We start from the raw sequence: 18321 nt of genomic DNA, 5'->3' as shown, positions 1-18321 counted from the left end.
CTGTATGATTAACACTTCATATGAATACACCATGTAATTTTCTTTTCATAAAGGTCATTTATGAGAAGAAAATTGAAGAACAGAGGATTTAAAAGAGTTTATAAGAGCAATTTGTATTTTGTCCAGCATTCATATTTTATCCAGCATTTTTATTTAGTCATATTGTTTACCTGCCATTTATGCTATTTTATTTTATCCCTTGGTATTTTCCCTCTCCTAGTTTCAAATAGGAATCATCATGTCCTATGTTATCTTTTAACTACTCTAAATAAGATTAGAATGCATAACAGATGCTTCAGAAATAAGTCCCTTGTACTCTGTTAGAGAAATTAGGTCAAATTCTAGTCCCTCTGTAGTCAATGGAAAAACTCTTACTGACTTCAATAACAGATCAAGCCCTGAACACACAGCTCCCTGTAGTTCCTAAGCAAATAGCATACTGTATCTCAGAAAAGGTCAAGAACTAAGTTCTTTTCAGAATGCTTCTACAAAGAATAAGAAGCCTGTAGTTCTATATTTCTGAAATGTCCTTTATACAGAAGACTAAAAGACTATCAATATAGACTTTCAGTTTTGAATAAAGTTACCACAACCAATTTAGTCTGCATAATGTTGCTGAATACAGTTCAGTTAAGTACCAGTTCAGTTGATTTCAGAGTAAGTTCTGTTGATTTTTCCTGTGCTGTTTGGGTTTAGATTTTCTTTTAACTTGTCATTTGCATCCAACCCATTATGTAAACATAGTCTACATAAACCCTAATTAACGTCGCCAGTTCTACTGTGGAAAGTGGCATAAGAAATCGATCACGCTTTTGAGGACGGTATTCCTCTTGAAGAAACTCAGTCTCCACATAGTAACGAGCGCGAGGTTAATTCACCCTGGTGTGACTCCAGCGAGTCCGTGGAATTGCAAGAGGGATGAAATCTGACCCCTCCAGTCCCTGTCAGAAACGGGGCCAGCAGGGGGCAGGAGCCCTGATTGATCTGACACCGTCAAGGTTGTGCCCAGGTATAAAGACTTGAATGGAAACTGATCACCTTTCCCTGCTCCCTCTAGGACGCCTGTTGATTCAGGGAATTCAGATGGAGAAATGCCTCGTTAAAATAATAAATACATAAAAAATTAATCCTTTCATTTCGGAGACCTAAGCTTCTTCATTGATATCAGACTCACAGAAAAATAAAAACCTCAGTCCCAGCCAGACTGGCCTCCAGATGCGCCTGCTGGCTCCGGTGGGAGGGAGGGAGGGATGGAGGAATGGAGGAAGAGGCAGCATTTTCACCCCCAGTGGGAAAGGAGAACTCTCCCGCCACCGGAGACTGCACTGCAGCTCGGCGAGCTGCGAGGTCAGCCCAGAAAGCCCAGCTGGGCTGGCGGCGATGCGGGAGAGACCAGGGAGAGCGGTGCGGACGGGAGAAGCGGGGAACGCCAGGCGTGGTGCGGGGGAGGGGGCGGCGATTCCTTTCTGCTGAGGCTGCTGCGCTGCTGCCTGGCTCTTGCTCCCCCTGCAAGTCCCCCGCGGGCCGCACCCTGCCCACCAGGTCCACGGACACCTAAGGGACCACTCGATCCCCCGGGGAGGCTGCAGAGCGGGGAGGAGGCTGGGGACGGCGCCCCGGCGCTGACACCGCCCGCGGGGAGCCCAGCGATCGTCGGGCTGAGCCCCCGAGCCCCCCCGGGCATCTCCGGGCCCGGCACCGCTCGCACTACCTGCGGGGCGCCGCTGCCCCGGGAGCTGCCCTCCGCAACGGCTGGCAATGGGCCCCTGCAAGTGTATTTTCTCCTCCGCTTGAGCCCTGGAAAACTTTTTGCCCACTAAAACCCGTTGCAAAAGGAAAAATAAAAGAGAGGAGAGCGGAGAAAATCAGAGCCAAGAGCCTCCACCCCCCAACTTTCCCTTTCCTCGCCCCTCCGAGGAGAAGGCAGATACTTGTCGGTCAATTTCAGTTACAACCTGGTGAACTTCAGTAGTTCAACAAAACAAAGTTGGACGCACACTCCACAAAACAGGAGTCCAGTGTTGGAAGAGGATAAGTCGCTCTGTTCGACAAGTATTTATTTTATTTTCCCATCCCACCAGTGCATCTCCTTCACCTCATTAAAAATACATCCAAAGTTTAAGGCTGAGGCTGACCGAGAGCCGTCCCTCCGCGGCACCTGGGAGGGACGTCCCTGCCCGCTCTGCCAGGGGCTCCCCGCGGGTCCCCGCGCCCGGAGCCGGCCCCAAGAGCGCTCTCGCCTCCCCAGCACCGGGAGTTGCTCTGACAGGTTTCCTGTGAAACGCGGCCTCAGCCGTGCCCTGGGTCATTTCCCCGAGAAGGGGAGAGAGGCGACTGGACTCTCCGGCTCCCCTTTGCTTTCTTACCTCCTCTGACCTCTGCAGTCCGGAGAAGGAAAGCGAAGGTGATGAGCACGGTTACAGCCGAGTCCCAAGGCCACCTTCTCGTTTTCCACCTTGAGGACCATCTCTGCATCTCCATGCTGGGCACCCACAAGTGTGAATTAAACACGGGCGCCTTCAGTTTATACCAGCTCCGTCCTTTCCACTATATTCCCAGAGATGACTTGTCCTATAGAGCCATACGTGATAAACCGAGAGAGGTTTTCTCTCTCGCCCCGCTCCCACTCTGCCCGGCCTTGCACAGGCCCCTCCGACCCGTCCTCCCCGGTGCCCTGCCTTCAGACTGAAGGGAGATGAGGGGCTTTAATCAAAATGCAAAGAGCTCCGCATCCCCCTAAAGGCTTCATCCCGTCAGAGGGCTGGGCGAGCGGCTCCCAGGGCCACCCCTGGAGCCCGACTGACACGCCAGCCGCCAGGCGGAGGCCAATCGCGGGGCTCCCTCGGCCGCCCACAGCACCGCCCTCCGCCTCGGCGGCGGCACACCGGCCACGCCGCGGGCACCGCCGGCCCCCGCGGTGGCGGTGAGCGGCCCTCCCGAAGGCGGTCGGGGAACGCAGAAGGCGCGGCGGGAGCGAGCCGGGGGACAAGGCTGCGGTGTCCCTTCACCGGGTCACCGCCGCCCCCCGCCCGCTCCGCGCTGGCCCCCTCGGCCCGAGCATGCGCAGAGGCGGCCGCGGCGCCCCGCGGAGCGATGGCGGGGGCGCGGAGCAGGGGCGCGACACTGGGGACAAGCGGGGGGAGGGGGGCGTCGGCGGGGAAGGGAGCGGGGCAGGGCAAGTTCGAGGAGAGGAATGTGCCTGAGAGGAGCCGGGGCGCTGAGATGAAGCGTCGGCGGGGCGGCCCTTCGGGCTCCCCGAAACCGCCCGCTGGCGTTGGTGCGGCGGCAGGTCCGGCCCCGGCGGCCCGTTCCCCCTCACACCCCTCCCAGGAGCAGCTTCTTGTCACACACCTCCGGGGGCTTCGTTCTAGGGGCGCTGTAAGACAGGAGGGATCGGAGTGGTGAAGGAAAAGACCGCCACCGAGCATTGCCATTCCTGCCTCACCACATCCTGCAGCCCGGGGAGCCAGGTGTCGGCTCCTCGCCGGGAAACCTCCCGCTCGCACTCCCGTCCTGTCCCACCTGTGCACCAATCGGTGACGGGGACCGGCCCGTAGGCTGAAACCTCTGGCAGAGCTTAGCTGTGCAGCAGGTCCAGCCAAAATCCTCCGTTGGGATCAGGTTCTGCCCTGGCTCCTCTGGAAAATGAGAGAAAACCATGGTCGCGTTTTAGTAGAAATGTATATAATTAAAAAAAAAAAAAAAAAGCCTTCACTGAGATCTTTAATGCCTGACAGCAATTAATAAATATACAGTTTATCAATAAAATACATGTTGCTTTTATATGTCAAATTATACTTCAGATATTTATTGTCCTTTCATAAAATATCTTAAAGTTTTGCTGCGCTCCATTAATACACCTAGCTCCTTCTGTCCTTGCAATGGTATCATTGTCATTAGATTTGCAGCTGAGGGGACTGAGGTGCATAGGATAGCTACATCTGAGCTCCCTCAAGTGCTTTTCACTAAAGAGATACTCAAGGTTATTCTGGCACTTCACAGTACAGCTGTGGAGCACCAAAATGCCCTATGTATCCGACCTTTCTGTGTAAAAATTTACCCGTGGAATCATTAAAGTTGGAAAAGACCTCTAAGTTCATGAACCATTTAACTCAACAGCACCATGTGCGCCACTGAACCATCTCCCCAGCGGTCTTGAGACTACCCCCAGCTACTTATTAAAATTGTCTTACACCCTAACTACATACAGGTCCCCAAAAGTCAGTACTGTTATTGTTGCTCTGCTGCTCTGTGTAGTTCTCAGTCATTTACTAGATGCTTTGAAGCACAGACCAAATTAACTTGATGTTTCAGCCTCTTTCCTTACAATGTCAGTAGGTAGTCCCAATGGAAATTTATTATTTTTACTCAATACTTTTTCATGGGAAAATCTCATATGCTATAAAGTTTCAAGTTTCCTCTTCATGCTTATGAATTACACATCTTTTTGTCACCAGCATTCTTGCTGCTTCCAGTCTCTTATCACACATTGCTTCTCTGACTTTGTTTTGAGCCTTTCTGTTTGCCAGAATGAATACAGCTAAACTCTTCCCTAGTAAAAAGGAAAAAGTCTGTCTCTGCCCAGGAGAAGAAATGGAAGCATTTCAGATAGTGGTGAAAGAGAACAAGTATTCTCACAGTGTAGAGAATAGTAATTTTACACTGTGCATTTACCGTATTACATTTAGGGAATGTGATTCATCTCCCAAACTGTCAATGGAAAGATACCCACTGATTTTTGTGGTCCTACATCAATCCAAAGCAGAACAAAGAGGAAAAAATGCCAAGTATTAAATCATGTGAGGTAGCACACTTACATTAATATAAAAATCCATAAAATTCTGTATTAATTCGAGTACCAGGACTGCTTTAATTTAGAGCTAGCTCAGTTATTTTTGCATGTCAATACGCCAAGCCACACAGATGTAATAAATTGCCATCAGATTCACCACTAACAAGATAAAGGTTACATGCCATTTAGGTGAAGATCCACATTTTGCAGCCCGTCAAATTCATTATTTAGGAATTACTGATTTACATTTAATTGATTTACATTTAGCTTATTTTCCTAGTTATTGTTCATAATCTTCTAAACTGTAATGATGCTGTTCTAGAGAGAAGTAATTGCAGCCATCAAAATATGTCAAAGAAGAGAGAACGATTCAGAGCATAGATAAGCTTTATGAGTGCCATGAAATTATTCTTTAAAGATCTTTGTTAGAAATTTTCACTCTTAGATGTAATTTTGGGAGATACATTTTCTTGAATCTGAAAGAGGGTTAAAATGTGAAAATATTTTCAGAGAGAAACAGAAGAGAAATGAATGATGTTACTTATTAAATCATCTATGATCCACAGTGGTTTGTTCTTTATGTCGGCTTTTTTGTTCCTCATTACTCTTCAAGACAGTTTTAGTGAAAAGAAAGACTGAGCACTGTGACATTCATTATGTTCTGTCCCTGATACATCAACATTGGCAGATTAATCCATGTTTAAATATTAGGAACTGCTCTCTTGTATGTGCACAGATGGGTCATTGTTGTATTTTGGGGCAGAGAGGGGGAGGGGTTAGGAACTATGGAGAAGAGAATATGTTTTCTTGGACCACTTTAAGTTACAAGAAATTCACAGCAGCAGCTCTTTCATGTTCTTCAGGCTATAGGCACCATAATGAAATGTAACTGTAAATATTGTGTTCTTTGGCTCTTTTGCAATCACACCGTTTTTTTAACATATTCCTTGACATCACCAAAAGTGAGACTTCTCTCTCTATATAAAGGGGTCATTTCACTGGGAATAATAATGCACTGTAAAGAAGAGTATGCTTTTATTGTTGGTTTCCCTGCATCTCAAGGACATTGACTTGACTACTTTTTTTCTAGTTTCACACAGATGTTGATGCCCTCTCCAGTACTATTTACAGCAATTAAGTGAATATTGCAAAATAAATGTCTGCCTTAAAGTCATCACCCACCGCCTTCTCTGTTTCTTTAATTCTTTTGGTTTAGGTAGGTGAGTATTTTAGCATTGTCTCATTTCTGGTGCAAATCTATGTTTGCTGAGAGTTTTCTGTTATTTGACTAATATTAGGAAGAAAAGTGAGTTACTCTGCTTCAGAGAAGTGAACCCTTGTAAACAAAGTTGTCTCACTGATGGTGATTGGTGGAATGATCTCTGCTAGATGAAATGCTAATCAGCTCTTTTTTGTAGTTTTAAAGGGAGAGTAGTATATAAACACAAGCATATAGACAAAATAATGACAGTGTTACTTACAATGATTCTGGCTTCAAGAAGAGTAATATACCTTTTGTTACTATCAATAATAGCTTACAACTTCACTGAACTCCCCCAGTTCCATTATTTAAGGTTTTGAAGGATAAAACCAAGGCTTTCTCTGACCCTCAGCAAACCTCTTTAGGCTAGGGAATGACTCAGTGCCCATTGATTCTTTCAGATTCCCAAGAATTAGGGAAGAAAGAAGATAGTAAAAGAAATTAAGTACAAAACAGCATAGTTCAGTACTCATTAGCTCAGGTACCACAAGACTACAGAAATATTAACATTACTGTTTTTTTTTCTTTTGGAGAATGTATTGAGAATAACATAAATAAAGCTGGAGTGGCAGATGCACTGTGCAACCTTACACAGATCCACAAGCAGGTCTGTGATGTGGCCAGAAACTGGATGCATATTTGTTGCTGTGTGTATATTGAAGGTTGAATTTATACAGTTTCTGGTGAAAAAATCCTTACAGTTTTAAATTGAATGTGCACTAATGGGAGTTGCTACCGGAAACACCAATGTGAGAGGTTAAAACTTCTAGGGCTGTGTAAAGAATGAAGTCAGTATTAAGGTTAGAATTTGGGATTTAAGGGGTTAAATGACATGACTGCTGTTTGAAACAGTCTGCTAATTTGGAAGGGGGCTGTAGTTGGTAGGAACTTATACATCTCTTGCTATAGGGGTTTATCCCGTTTTTTAATTATATAGTTAACACTGATAGTTAAAAATGTCAACCATCACACTTGCATCCTGTTCCTCAGCATCATGAAGATAAGGACAAATTTGGAGAATCTTATCTCCAATGTTCTTTGAAGATAAGACCAAAACAAGACAATAACCTGCGCTACTTTTCAATTCAGGGATGATACCTCCGAAATGAGTTAGTAGAATCCTTATTCCAGAACTTGGTTGACAGAAACATGGGATATTGTTAACAATAGGAAAAGGGAGATTTGGCACAGGAGTAGGGCTGAGGATTTTCAAGTCTTAAGTCAGCAGATTGTTCCTGCTGACCCCTGGAAATAGTAATTGTTTTGATCAAAACCTGTGCCTTGAGCTGTATTAGTCCTAAAGGAACTAAAAGACAACTGCTTGGTAAGTAGGTATGACAATTAGGTTTAGGCCAAAGGTTTTAGCTAAGAGCCATAATACCTTTCTACAGGTTCCCCCAAAGTTAAGTGTGTTGGTAGAAATCATTGACTAATACTGCCTTTAACTTTGGGGTTTACTCCCTTATGTGCTAGTTAATACAAGTTCTAGTTAGTATTCGAGTAATAGTGTTGGGGTTTGAGAATTGTAACTGTCATAAACCCTGAATAATGCAACAAAGTAAGACTGCCAAAGATGAGTAGAAGGGAGGTATTAATAGAATCTGATGTATTGTATTGTGGGTTCCTGTTGAAGTTGGTGCCCTTCCTAAACTACTATTAGAAATTACTTTAATTCTGATATTTGCATTCTAAATTGTCATAATTACCACTTCCATTTTAAATCTATGGGAAGCAAGGAGATAAGGAGGAGGTAGGCACTAATAGAAACCAGTGCTTTATACCAACTGGCAGAAACCAATGCCTTAGTCTCCTATAGAAGGCTGGGAAGAAATCTAGTATAAAACAGAGGGTTTAAGTCTTAGGAAAAGAAAGGATCAACAGGTAAATTCATTTTACACAAATGCAAAATCTTGTCAGCAGTTTTGTACTTGTGTAGTTGGCAGCCAAATCTTTCATGATTTTCTTCTTCAGGAGAAATAGTGTTTTACATCAGGTGGAGAAATAAACTAAGGGTCTGTGTTTGGTTTTACAGTCAGAATTCATTCTCTAGATCTGAACAAGACTTTTGCTACACAAGAGGTTAGCATTTTCTACTATGATGTGTCTGCATCCCTGAGTAATGCTCAGTTGTACAGGGTCTCCTGCAGGGAGGCATAGAAACAGTACCTGTGGAAACCAGAGACCGATACTGTTGTACATTATAATAGTAGGTTGCTATGTATAAATGACAAATTAGCACTGGACTCTGCATATGCTACAGAGGTGAGAATACTGATAGTGTTACAAGGCTTATGGTCGGCAATTGAATCTCGGACCCAGACCGGCAGGGAATCTGAATCGTTTATTCAAAGGAGTGAGCTGGTTTTATACACTTTTCTAAGGCACAGCATTTCTTTATATGGCGTGACCTATCCCATGTTGCCACATCAGCAACACACTTTGTCAATGTCCTTTTATGGGGTGGTCACTCGCTGTTCACTCGTCTGTCAGCTGCCGCCAGGCTCCTCTCCATAGGGCTCTGCTGTGTGACACCTCCTCCCCCCAGGGTCCGGTGGAGACGAGCCTCTGTGTGCCACCATGTGCTCCTCTGTGCTGCCATGTGCCTCTGCAGGCAGGTTTTACAGCTCACAACCTAATTCTCTCTTATAATTCCCTATAGCTTATATTGTGTTTTCCTCTCTCAGTTTGTGTAGGAATACCTGCCCTAGGTATTGGGATTTGAAACAGGTTAAGGGTAGGCCTTTGGAAGAGCATGACTAAGTATAAAGAGCATACCATATGGCAGCATCTACAGTGTTCCCAGAAATAAGAATTAATAAGACTCAGCACACATGAAGGGAAGCCATTAGCAATAATTGATCCTGTAGTTATTTATAATGCAAGAATTAGAATTAGGAGGATTAGGAATTTAGGATTAATGTTTGAGAATCTTTTGATTGAATCTAGTAAATAAAATGGTCCAGGGAATGTTTTATGGTCCTGAGGTATCTAGTCTGGTCAGAGCTGAGATTAGATTTACTATCTAGAATCCTATTTACTGCTAGTCTCCAGAAGGTTTTTAGAGGCAGGAAAAAACCAAAAAACCAGTGATGCCATTTGTTCTTTTTCATTAATGATTTACTATCTTTCAGATTAAGATTAGGAAAGTGTCAAGACTTAAGTGAGTCAAGTTTAAATCAATTTTTACAGATCTGAAGTGTTAGGAAGGCTGCTGTCAACAGTAGGAGAGATTGAGGTGAGGAATATAGTTCATAGACAACCTAGTTTATTGGATCTAGAGATACAAAGTGGTCTGGTATTGTCAAGATCCAGTATCTTATTTTCAGTTTTCTATCTTTTTAATTTTCCAGGTCTATATGCAGTCTTCATTAAGGTTACACTGCAAGAGATGACTTCAGGAGACTGGATTATTGCTGCGGAGTATGAAGCAGCTTATTGCTATCAGTGGCAAATGCCTTGTTTTCAACAATGGGCATAGTGAAGGTTAGGGGTAAGATTGGCTTGAAGGTTAGGATGGAAAAAGAGTATTTTCAAGACCCATGCTTAAAGCAAGATTCTTCAAAGCTTGGAGGAAAAGGATGTTCCATGGAATTGTTGTGAGTTTATATTCTTTTTGGTACCCATGTGTATGCATGTAATATTAGGAGTTGGGGTGGAGTTAGGAGGTGTCATTTGGAAATGAAGACTTAAACATACTGGATAATTGTTGGAGATAATTTTTTGATTCTGCACAGCTGTCTGAACAGCTCTCATGTTTTCTTGGGCTGTTCTCCTAGTTCAGGTATGCTGTAAGTGTTGCCAAACAGACTACACCTGAGGTTACAATTTACCAAAGTGTGTACTGATCCACCCCCTTGGAAATAATGTTTAAGATTGGAGCTGTTCAGTGCTTCAGGCAATGAAATTGAAGAGTCTGGTTTTCTCAGACACTGGAGGGTTTGCCAGTGTTGTGGGAATGCATCATGTTTTCTTATAAGTGTTATAAGTTAACATGTCGGTAGGTGTTAAAGGGTGGGCTTGAGAATTGCCTTGGAGAGCCTGAATTATCAGTTGATTTTCATGTTTGCTGTGGTTATTGGTCTAGTTATGATTGTCATTTAGGAAGAAAAGGATGAAGAATCCTCCACATGTGGATTCTCTGTGCATCAAAGGGCAAGGAAAGAAACTGGTATTATCAGAACTTAATGCGTTATTTTCAAGGTTTGGTTTTGTGGTTGCTGTTGTTGGTCTTGTTTAAATCTAATAATAGAGATGCTTGGAAAAAATTAGTGTATTGCTTGCTTCTGACCTGTCTGTGCAGACAAGATGAGGGCAGGTATTTTTTAACTTGAGCCTCCTACCCAAACTTTGGTGCACACCTCCAGGTCACACAGTTACCTTCCTTCACGTGTTCTACTCCCCAACCCTCCTTTTGACCAGCTTCTATAGTTTTATATGAGAGAAAAAGTAACAACATTTACATAAAATCTTGCTCAATTGGAACACCATTTTTTCATTAACTTTGTTCTTTTCATTGATCGATGTAGTCTGACAAATTTGTAATAATCTATGAAGTTTCTCCTTTCTTGCTTTATATAGCCTTAATATACACAAAAGTAAGCAGTGTTTTAATGCTGATACAGGTGATCTCTTTGAGGAGCTGCCACATACCCACATTTGTGAATGGAAGATATTCTGACTGGAATTTTTCTGGGAATGTGCTGTGTGTTTGGCCGCAGGTTAAAACAGAATTTTAACGCTGTCTGCCAGTGAAGTTCATTGGAGAAAAGTGGCAATGACTGTATTTCCTGGTGTCATTCACTTAGCTGGATCTTAATCATGACTGTTTTGCAGAATAATCTGGTTTCCCTACACCTCCATCCCCCAAAAAATATTGCTGAAATAGTGTTTTACAGCATATAGACAGCACATTTCCATCCTGTTCAGCAAGCCTCAGGAAGTATCAAGTGTCCTGCAGCATTACCAGCCCAGCTTTGTCATTCAGCTCAAGTTTTTGGAGGCTTATGTCAGCCAAACTCCCTAAGATTTCAAGGTTCACCTACTGGTATTTTATAGGACTGCACTGTGTAACTGATACAGCAACCCACCATTCTTTTAATTTGTGTTGATTTCTTTTTGAGATCATAGCCTGTTGTAATCATAATTATACTTCATTCAGGAGGGGAAAAAAAGAGCAATTGGTGTAATGTGCAATACATCTTCTAAAATGTAATGCATAAAGGATACCAGAATTTTGCTCATTTAAGATCACTGAAAATTAGACATAAATATTTGAGGCTGTTTCTTAGTTTGTGTTTAGTTTTTACATGTTGCTATTACACACCTGAACTGCCAGAAATCTGCATATTGATTGCCATTTCTGAATTTTTCCAATGGCCAACTAAATCTCGAGTCTGTTGTGGTTTTGCAATGCACCACTTTCAAATATTTGTCTTCAATTGCTGGTATCTTTTTGGCTCCTACGTATTTTTGTTTGGGTTTTTTGTTTGGTTGGGTTTTGTTTTGTTTTGGTTTATTTGTTTTGGGTTTTTTTTTTGGGGGGGGGGTGTTTTGTTTGTTGTTTGGTTTTGTTTCATATTTTGTCTGAAACTTCCTTTTGCAGGAGACCAATAGAAACAAATACTTGGGCTGGGAGAGCTAAAAGGGAACAGTGTAGACAGGCTCAGTTACATTGGCAACTGTTTATCTTAATATCAGAGAGAGTGTCCCTGTTTAGTTCTGCTTTAATCAGTGTTCTTGAAGCAGTGGGCCAGTATCTACATACCACAGTCCATTTTTAATTATGTCCTGGGACAAATTACAAACACAAATGTTTAAGTATAAAAGGCCTCTTAGAGTCCCTCTTCTGCATTGGTTTATGGCATTGTTTTGTGTTGGGGGAGCACTGGTGGCCTATCTAATACACAAGGAGGCAGTGCAGGCACAGACTAATGGTCTGCATGTGTCACGCACTTGTAGCATGTTTATTAGTTTTTGGCAACATTAATGCTACCACCCTCACAATTCCTTTTAAGTGGAAGAAATTAAGACATGGAGAGGGTTAAGAAGGTGAATTTCTAACAGCAAATGAATTTATGTCCAGCCATGATAGTCCTGTACTTCTTCTTTCTATGCATAGAAACCTCGTAAGTGATCACTTGTTAAAGCACTTTGAAGTAGAAGTTTAAGGTGTTCTATAAGAAAGAACACAGAAAAACCAAATGTAACATTTCAGGGAGGCATTGTGCCTCAAGAGGCTCCATTTCATACCTGCCCAGTTTTGAGAAGATGAGGGCCAAAACTTAAAGTACATCTAACTAATAATAAAAGAAAAAATACATTAGTAGTTTACAATGTAATAAATATAAATGTCCCATTTTATTTAACTCATATTCCTCTGAAATGACACATCCTCTCAAAGAAGTCACAGAGGTTCTCAATTGACTGCCTCAGAATATAAGACTGCTCTCAGTCTTCAAATATTTCTTATTATCCACCTCAGTTCATAAAATAATGGTCATTTTAGTAGTTCTAGCTGATGAAAACTGACTCACATACCTTAGCATGCCATGTAATATATCTTCTCTAGACCAAGTTCCAGTTTTATCCCAGAAGAGAAAGAAACCCCTTTGAGGAAAGTGGTTTGTGTTATATGTAGTAACTTTAAAATTCAGGCACGGGAAAGCTTTTAATTTGAGTTGGTGCCTTTTAATTGTCTAAGATTTGAACACCCTGTTTAGGGCTGATGATTCCATTGTGAAACATGAGGCAGCCTTCAGTACACAGGGCCTACAAAGTCTTGGGGACCAGTCCCAGGAGCCCAGTGGGTTGGTTGTGTTAACAGCAGTTCGCAGAAGGAATTCAGTAGCTCATGTGACAGGGGATAACGAAACAAGGATTGCACTAAAACTGCCAAATTGCCTTCAGCTTCCTGTCCATGGGCATACATTTCTGCAGAGCACGAAATTCCTCTCTCAAAGGTGGTATGTTTACATGAGGTTTCTGAATTTGTATGGATGTTGAAAAGGCAAGTCAAGAAAATACTATTTTGACCATTTTTTGATGTAAAAAATGTGAATATTTGCATCTGATATTAGGACAAACAGAGGAGAATATAGCAGCTCTGTGAGAGTCACAAAAGAATCTGTAAATGCAGGATGAGCAGAAATCTTTGCATACACCTTTTCCTCTCTGATGTTATCTTGAAACTGAGATACACCTTTTTTCTCTGTAATGTGTGTTAGACTAAATGATCAATATGTTGATTTCTACTTAATTCACTCTTAGTGGTGTTCATTTCCCCTTCAAACTTTAAAAACGTGTTTGACAGGTGCTCACAATGCTGCAGTAGTTCTACTGCAGTCAGTAATAACCTCAGCTGCCCATATTCTGATCTTTTTCCAGGAAGTGATTATTTTCTAGTCAATACCATGAAAATTAATGACTTTATCAGAAAAATGTCAAGTTTTGCTTTCAACATGTATCTTCAAAGCAGCAGTGGGTGTCCAAGCCCTGCTGTCTGCCAGGCACATTGCCCAAACTATAAAATAATTAGATTCATTTGTAGCCAGTCTGGACTGAAGCAAAAAGTAACAAGGTCTACTACTGTGGTGATGGCTGAGGAAGATGAAAAAGTACAAAATACAAAACTCTGAATAAAAATATATCTTAATTTACATGTATTTAATGAAATTCTATAAAATAGACAATAAAAAGGAATATGGAAGTTCACATTTGGATTCTTAGCTAAAGGGATCCAAGTTACAGTACATTGCTTTTTCCACCACTCCATTATTTTACAACTCACATGATCGGACGCTCAAGATTAAAGGGTATTGAGTATCAAACTATCATAGCAATAAGTAAATGTTGTACTACATAACAATCTTCAGTGATGCTAGTGAGTCTCAAATTCATATGTTTCAGTATTCAATTTGTTCTGGTAATTTTTACGTAGATTATGAGACTGTGAATATTTTGCTTATTTACATAACGAGAGTTATAGAGGTATAATGAAAAATATTTGATGAATTTATACATAATGCCTTGAGATTAGTTTGCTAAACCAAAATATTGTTCAGAAAAAAATCTGAACATTCCAAAAGGTAGTATTGTGGAAAGACTATAAAATGAGATGCAGAATTTCTGAAATACAGTGGGCAAAATACTGAAGGTTGAAATAGGTATATTTGTGTGTAGCGCTGTGACATTAAAACCAGAGATCACCTGTCTGACAGGTGCAGTATTGGTGCAGATTCTCAGTGTTTGGAGAAAGCAAGGCTTGGATATATTTATAGCCTCTGTAGTGTGTATTTTCAGATTCAGAAGTATAGGAGGCAATGTTCCATTTATACTAAGGATTAACTTATTGTATCCAGTGTGATTCCAGATGATGACTGGAGTAATTTTCCAAAATTTATTATGTGGTTTTGTCTTCTAATTCTCTACCAAATTATACAATCAGATATGAGAGCAAGACTGAGAAATGGAGAGAAAAAAAATTACTCCAAATATTGGCTATGATATATATATGATACCCTGCTATCATCCCTAGATTGCTCAGAATCCCTTAGTCCTCCTAAAGATAGACCTTAAAGATCATCACATTTGCAGACAATAGCCTTTTCAAAGCTGTGCTTTGTTATGCCAATGGGATTTTATACATCTGGTTTTATTTTTAGGTATGTAAGAGGCTCAAAATTCATTCCAGATGAAATATAGCAATCTTGTCTTTTAGTTTCCCCTAGATAAAAACATCCAACCTATCTTAAACAAAAATACTGTTTCTATTATTTGTTTATTCTCACATCTGCAAGCCAGCCATGATTATGATCCTTCTAGTATTTTGGCAGGTGCTTAATTTTTAAGCATGTAAATATATTTGTGTACCTCATTGGGGTTTATATCTAGATGTGTCTTTTTTTGTCCTCAGGACTAGTTCCAACTACTATAAGGTAGCTAGAAATTTCTAAAATCAGTGTATGCAACTGGAGGGTTTATATAGGAAAAGTAGAATCAATGTATATTTTCTGGGCATTCATATGGTGCTAAGACAAATATGAACCAGCCTGCTGTTATCATCATTTTGAGTTGGAGAAATGTTGAAGTGGATGAAAAACTCAAAAAAGATGATTAGTTCACTGTATATACTCTTCTGTTGGACCCAAGATGATTATGGTATTGAAAAGAGATGGAAAGACCTATAGGAAGCAATGAATGAGAAAGGCTCATTTGCAGTGCTCTGCTCTTTGGGAAAGGAAAATGGCTAAATGAAAATGGGCATTCAGTGTCCACCTTTCAGTGATGTCTGTGCTGCTAACAGCAAGGGGAAGAGATTGATGAACTGTTGATGCTAAAACTCAGAAGAACAATTCCAGATGGTATCTAAAATAAGCTCTAATCTTGCAGTTTTGCCATTTGAAATAATCCCTTAAATTCCTACAAATCTGAGCTAAATTGCACCTAAATGAATAGTTCAGAATTTCCCACATTTTAAGATACTGAGACAAAATTCTTCATGAATATATATTCATGAAGCATATCTATTGACTTCAGTGGGCTCATGTCAGATTGCTGGAGCTCTGAATTTGGCCTGTTTGCCTTTGGAGCCTGAAATGAGTGTTTTGTGAATGACAGTGTTGCAAGAAAGATGCATTTTGACAGGAGTGAGAATAATGAACAGGCAGGTGAAAATACCTGGGCATGTTATGCTTTGTGGCAAGCTTCAGAAGCAGGAGAGCTGCTGATTTTAGAGTTGCCTGTGGGTCTGTCACTTTGTTCGTCTCTGTCAGGGTTCATTTATCAGAACTGCTTTGTCTCCAAGGATTGTATCCCCGATGGCTTACCTTAGCCTGTAAGGAATTTATGTGTTATTATCTGCTTTGAATATGTCTCAAATTCCCAAGAAAATGCTGGAGCTATTTCTTTATTATAAAAAGGAATGGGAAAGAGATGGTAGCTTGTCGTGCTGTTATTTGTTTAGAAATGTAACTTGTGTTACTATAACTTCATGATATGTTTCTGAAACTCACTGGACTTACTGTTTTTGAGAAAAAAAAAATTTAGAAGTACCCATTAAATTATCTTCCAAAATGAAGCTGCTGGTTTATTTTATACTACTTACCCTACACTGTTAGTCATATTGTGAAATTTAATCTCATACTGCACTGAGAAAGAGGAACACAAACAACATTTTACGAGTTGTGGTGGTGGAGAGAGCAGTACCACACTGTCACAGTGGATATTCATAAAATTTCAAACACCTACATTGATCAAACAATAAAAAATGGAATGAAAGAATGCACAGTTTGATTTCAAACATGCCAAGCTGGTACAATCTACTAACTTTGAAACCTGACCACAAGTTTGCATTACCCACTTTTTCTGTTTAATTTCCAGCTGTGGGAGCCACAGGAATGGGCTGCAGGCATGGGAATGTTGCTGCTGTCCCTTCAACAGGGAGTTTCCCTGTTCCTGACTTCCCCTCCCCAAAGGCAAAATGGTCTGGCTTGTAAAACAGTATCTTCTTTCTATGCAGAAGACATCAGCAAGAAATGGAGGAATTATTTTGTTTTTGAAAAATTTCCCTCAAAATAGATCTTCAGTGCTTTGCTTCCTCTCTCACTTTTTAGTCCTCTCACTTTAAAAAATGTGTCATCTTCATTTCTTTAAAAATTGCTGCTTTTATTTAATCAAATTAAAACTGTGTATTGATACAGTAACTGGGTCATGATTTGGTAGATAACTCAGATCCAAGGTTTTTAATAATTTGTTTAAAGAAAAGTTGTTAAATGTCGAGAGTTAATAAAAATTGAAAACCATGCCAGGCTTTCACAGGTCTATGTCAGATCTATGTTTGGGGAGCTTACAAAACCACCAAAACAACATAGCAAGCTGTCTTAATACCAGTAAAGGCCATTTCATGGAAAAAGATGACCTGCCTCAGGAAACAAACCCTCTCCTGCCATTCCCTCACTGGTAAATTGTCCTGCAAGAGAAATATGCTCCTTTATCCATCCAGCAATTATCTGAGCATGAAATATAAAAGTCTCATTTTAAGTGAAAAGAACAGAGATCAGTGAGCTCTTCATCACACACATATTAAATAAAACTCTTGCGGAGCTCTTTATCTAAGAACTCCTAAGGATTCTCCACTGTTGTGGTACTGCCAGGAAGCACAACCAGGGAGGGCTGGGTGGTACAGAACATCCTGCTGTACTGTGAAAGTAAGCAAGTTAAATTTAGCAGTAAGATATTTTTAAAATTAACAATTGAGCACTGTATTCCATCCATGCTGTGATGAAAGGTATATTGTGTTACTTGTTTGATCACAGCTTATTGTGCACTACACTTTATAAAAAGATGAAATTGGGCCTGATGAAGGATTTATTCAGTTCAGGTGAACTTTTTCAAAGGGAAGGGATGTTGGGGCTTCCCTGGAATTAGCTTCTGAGTGTTACTGGCCATGCTCGCCTGGCAGAGCTTTTGCAGCTCAGTACAAGCAGCTGGGGAGTTTGCAGAGGACCTGGTAAATCTTTATAGAGCAGGGAGCAGACGCATAGCTACATATAAAGGGATAAGGAAAGCCTCCTTAGGCTTTAAAAGGGATTGCTGAATGTGTAGTAATCCAAGACTTGAAAACTGCTGGACCTGGGAGCAGGATTTGGATATACAGGCACCAAGGATAGGGAAGAAATTGTTTACAAATTGTTGTCCAAACCTGCCTTTTGCAACAGATTTGCATTTTTCCTGTTTGAAAAGCTACCTTGTTCCAGTTAGGTTTCTACTAAAAACCGAGCTTAGGAAAGGAAAACCTTTAACCACTTTTGAACTGCTGATCCTAAGGAAGGTGTAAATAGTTCTGCCTTAAAGTCCTGGCTCGTTTCCTGCTTTGTCACCTAGGGTTATAGAAGAAGACTCCTCTAAAGCACATACATTGTTTCTTGTGAAGCTAAGCTGGATCTCTCTTTTAGCATGTGGCTATCGGTATTCCTATGGTGAGTCTGACTCATGATAAATTCCATTTATCGCTCATCTTTCATTATTTCATTTGCATTTGCTTTTTCAGCCAGCTTCTCACAACATGCCTGTTAACACTCCAAACATTTGAGCAGTCTGACAGCTGATTTTTTTCTTTCTTTAAATGAAGGGCCATAAAAATGTACCTTTATGTATTCTCTGTGCCAGTTATGGAGCTTCGTCTCACAGTTATGGTAATCTGAAGACCAAAAGGACAATTTTTTACTCATGTTGAGTTTCTTTGCAGTAGTCTATTAGACCAAAAGAAACA

General features: G+C 41.1%; 1 protein-coding gene across 3 annotated transcripts in view; it reads right to left on the bottom strand.

Moving 5' to 3' along the window:
* Nucleotides 1-2481, bottom strand: part of COL11A1 (collagen type XI alpha 1 chain) — a gene marked incomplete at both ends in the record, with an annotated part of 131075 nt that extends 128594 nt beyond the window's left edge. For all 3 annotated transcript variants that reach the window (XM_082286734.1, XM_082286736.1, XM_082286735.1), the window contains one exon: nt 2367-2481. In XM_082286734.1, coding sequence (XP_082142860.1) covers nt 2367-2481 — 115 coding nt within the window. The remainder of the gene's footprint in view (nt 1-2366) is intronic.
* Nucleotides 2482-18321: the final 15840 nt, after the last annotated feature.

The sequence above is a fragment of the Coloeus monedula genome, assembly GCF_965178545.1.
Source record: "Coloeus monedula genome assembly, chromosome: 9".
Classification (NCBI taxonomy): Eukaryota; Metazoa; Chordata; class Aves; order Passeriformes; family Corvidae; genus Coloeus; species Coloeus monedula.
This window is presented reverse-complemented; position numbering and strand designations above follow the sequence as displayed.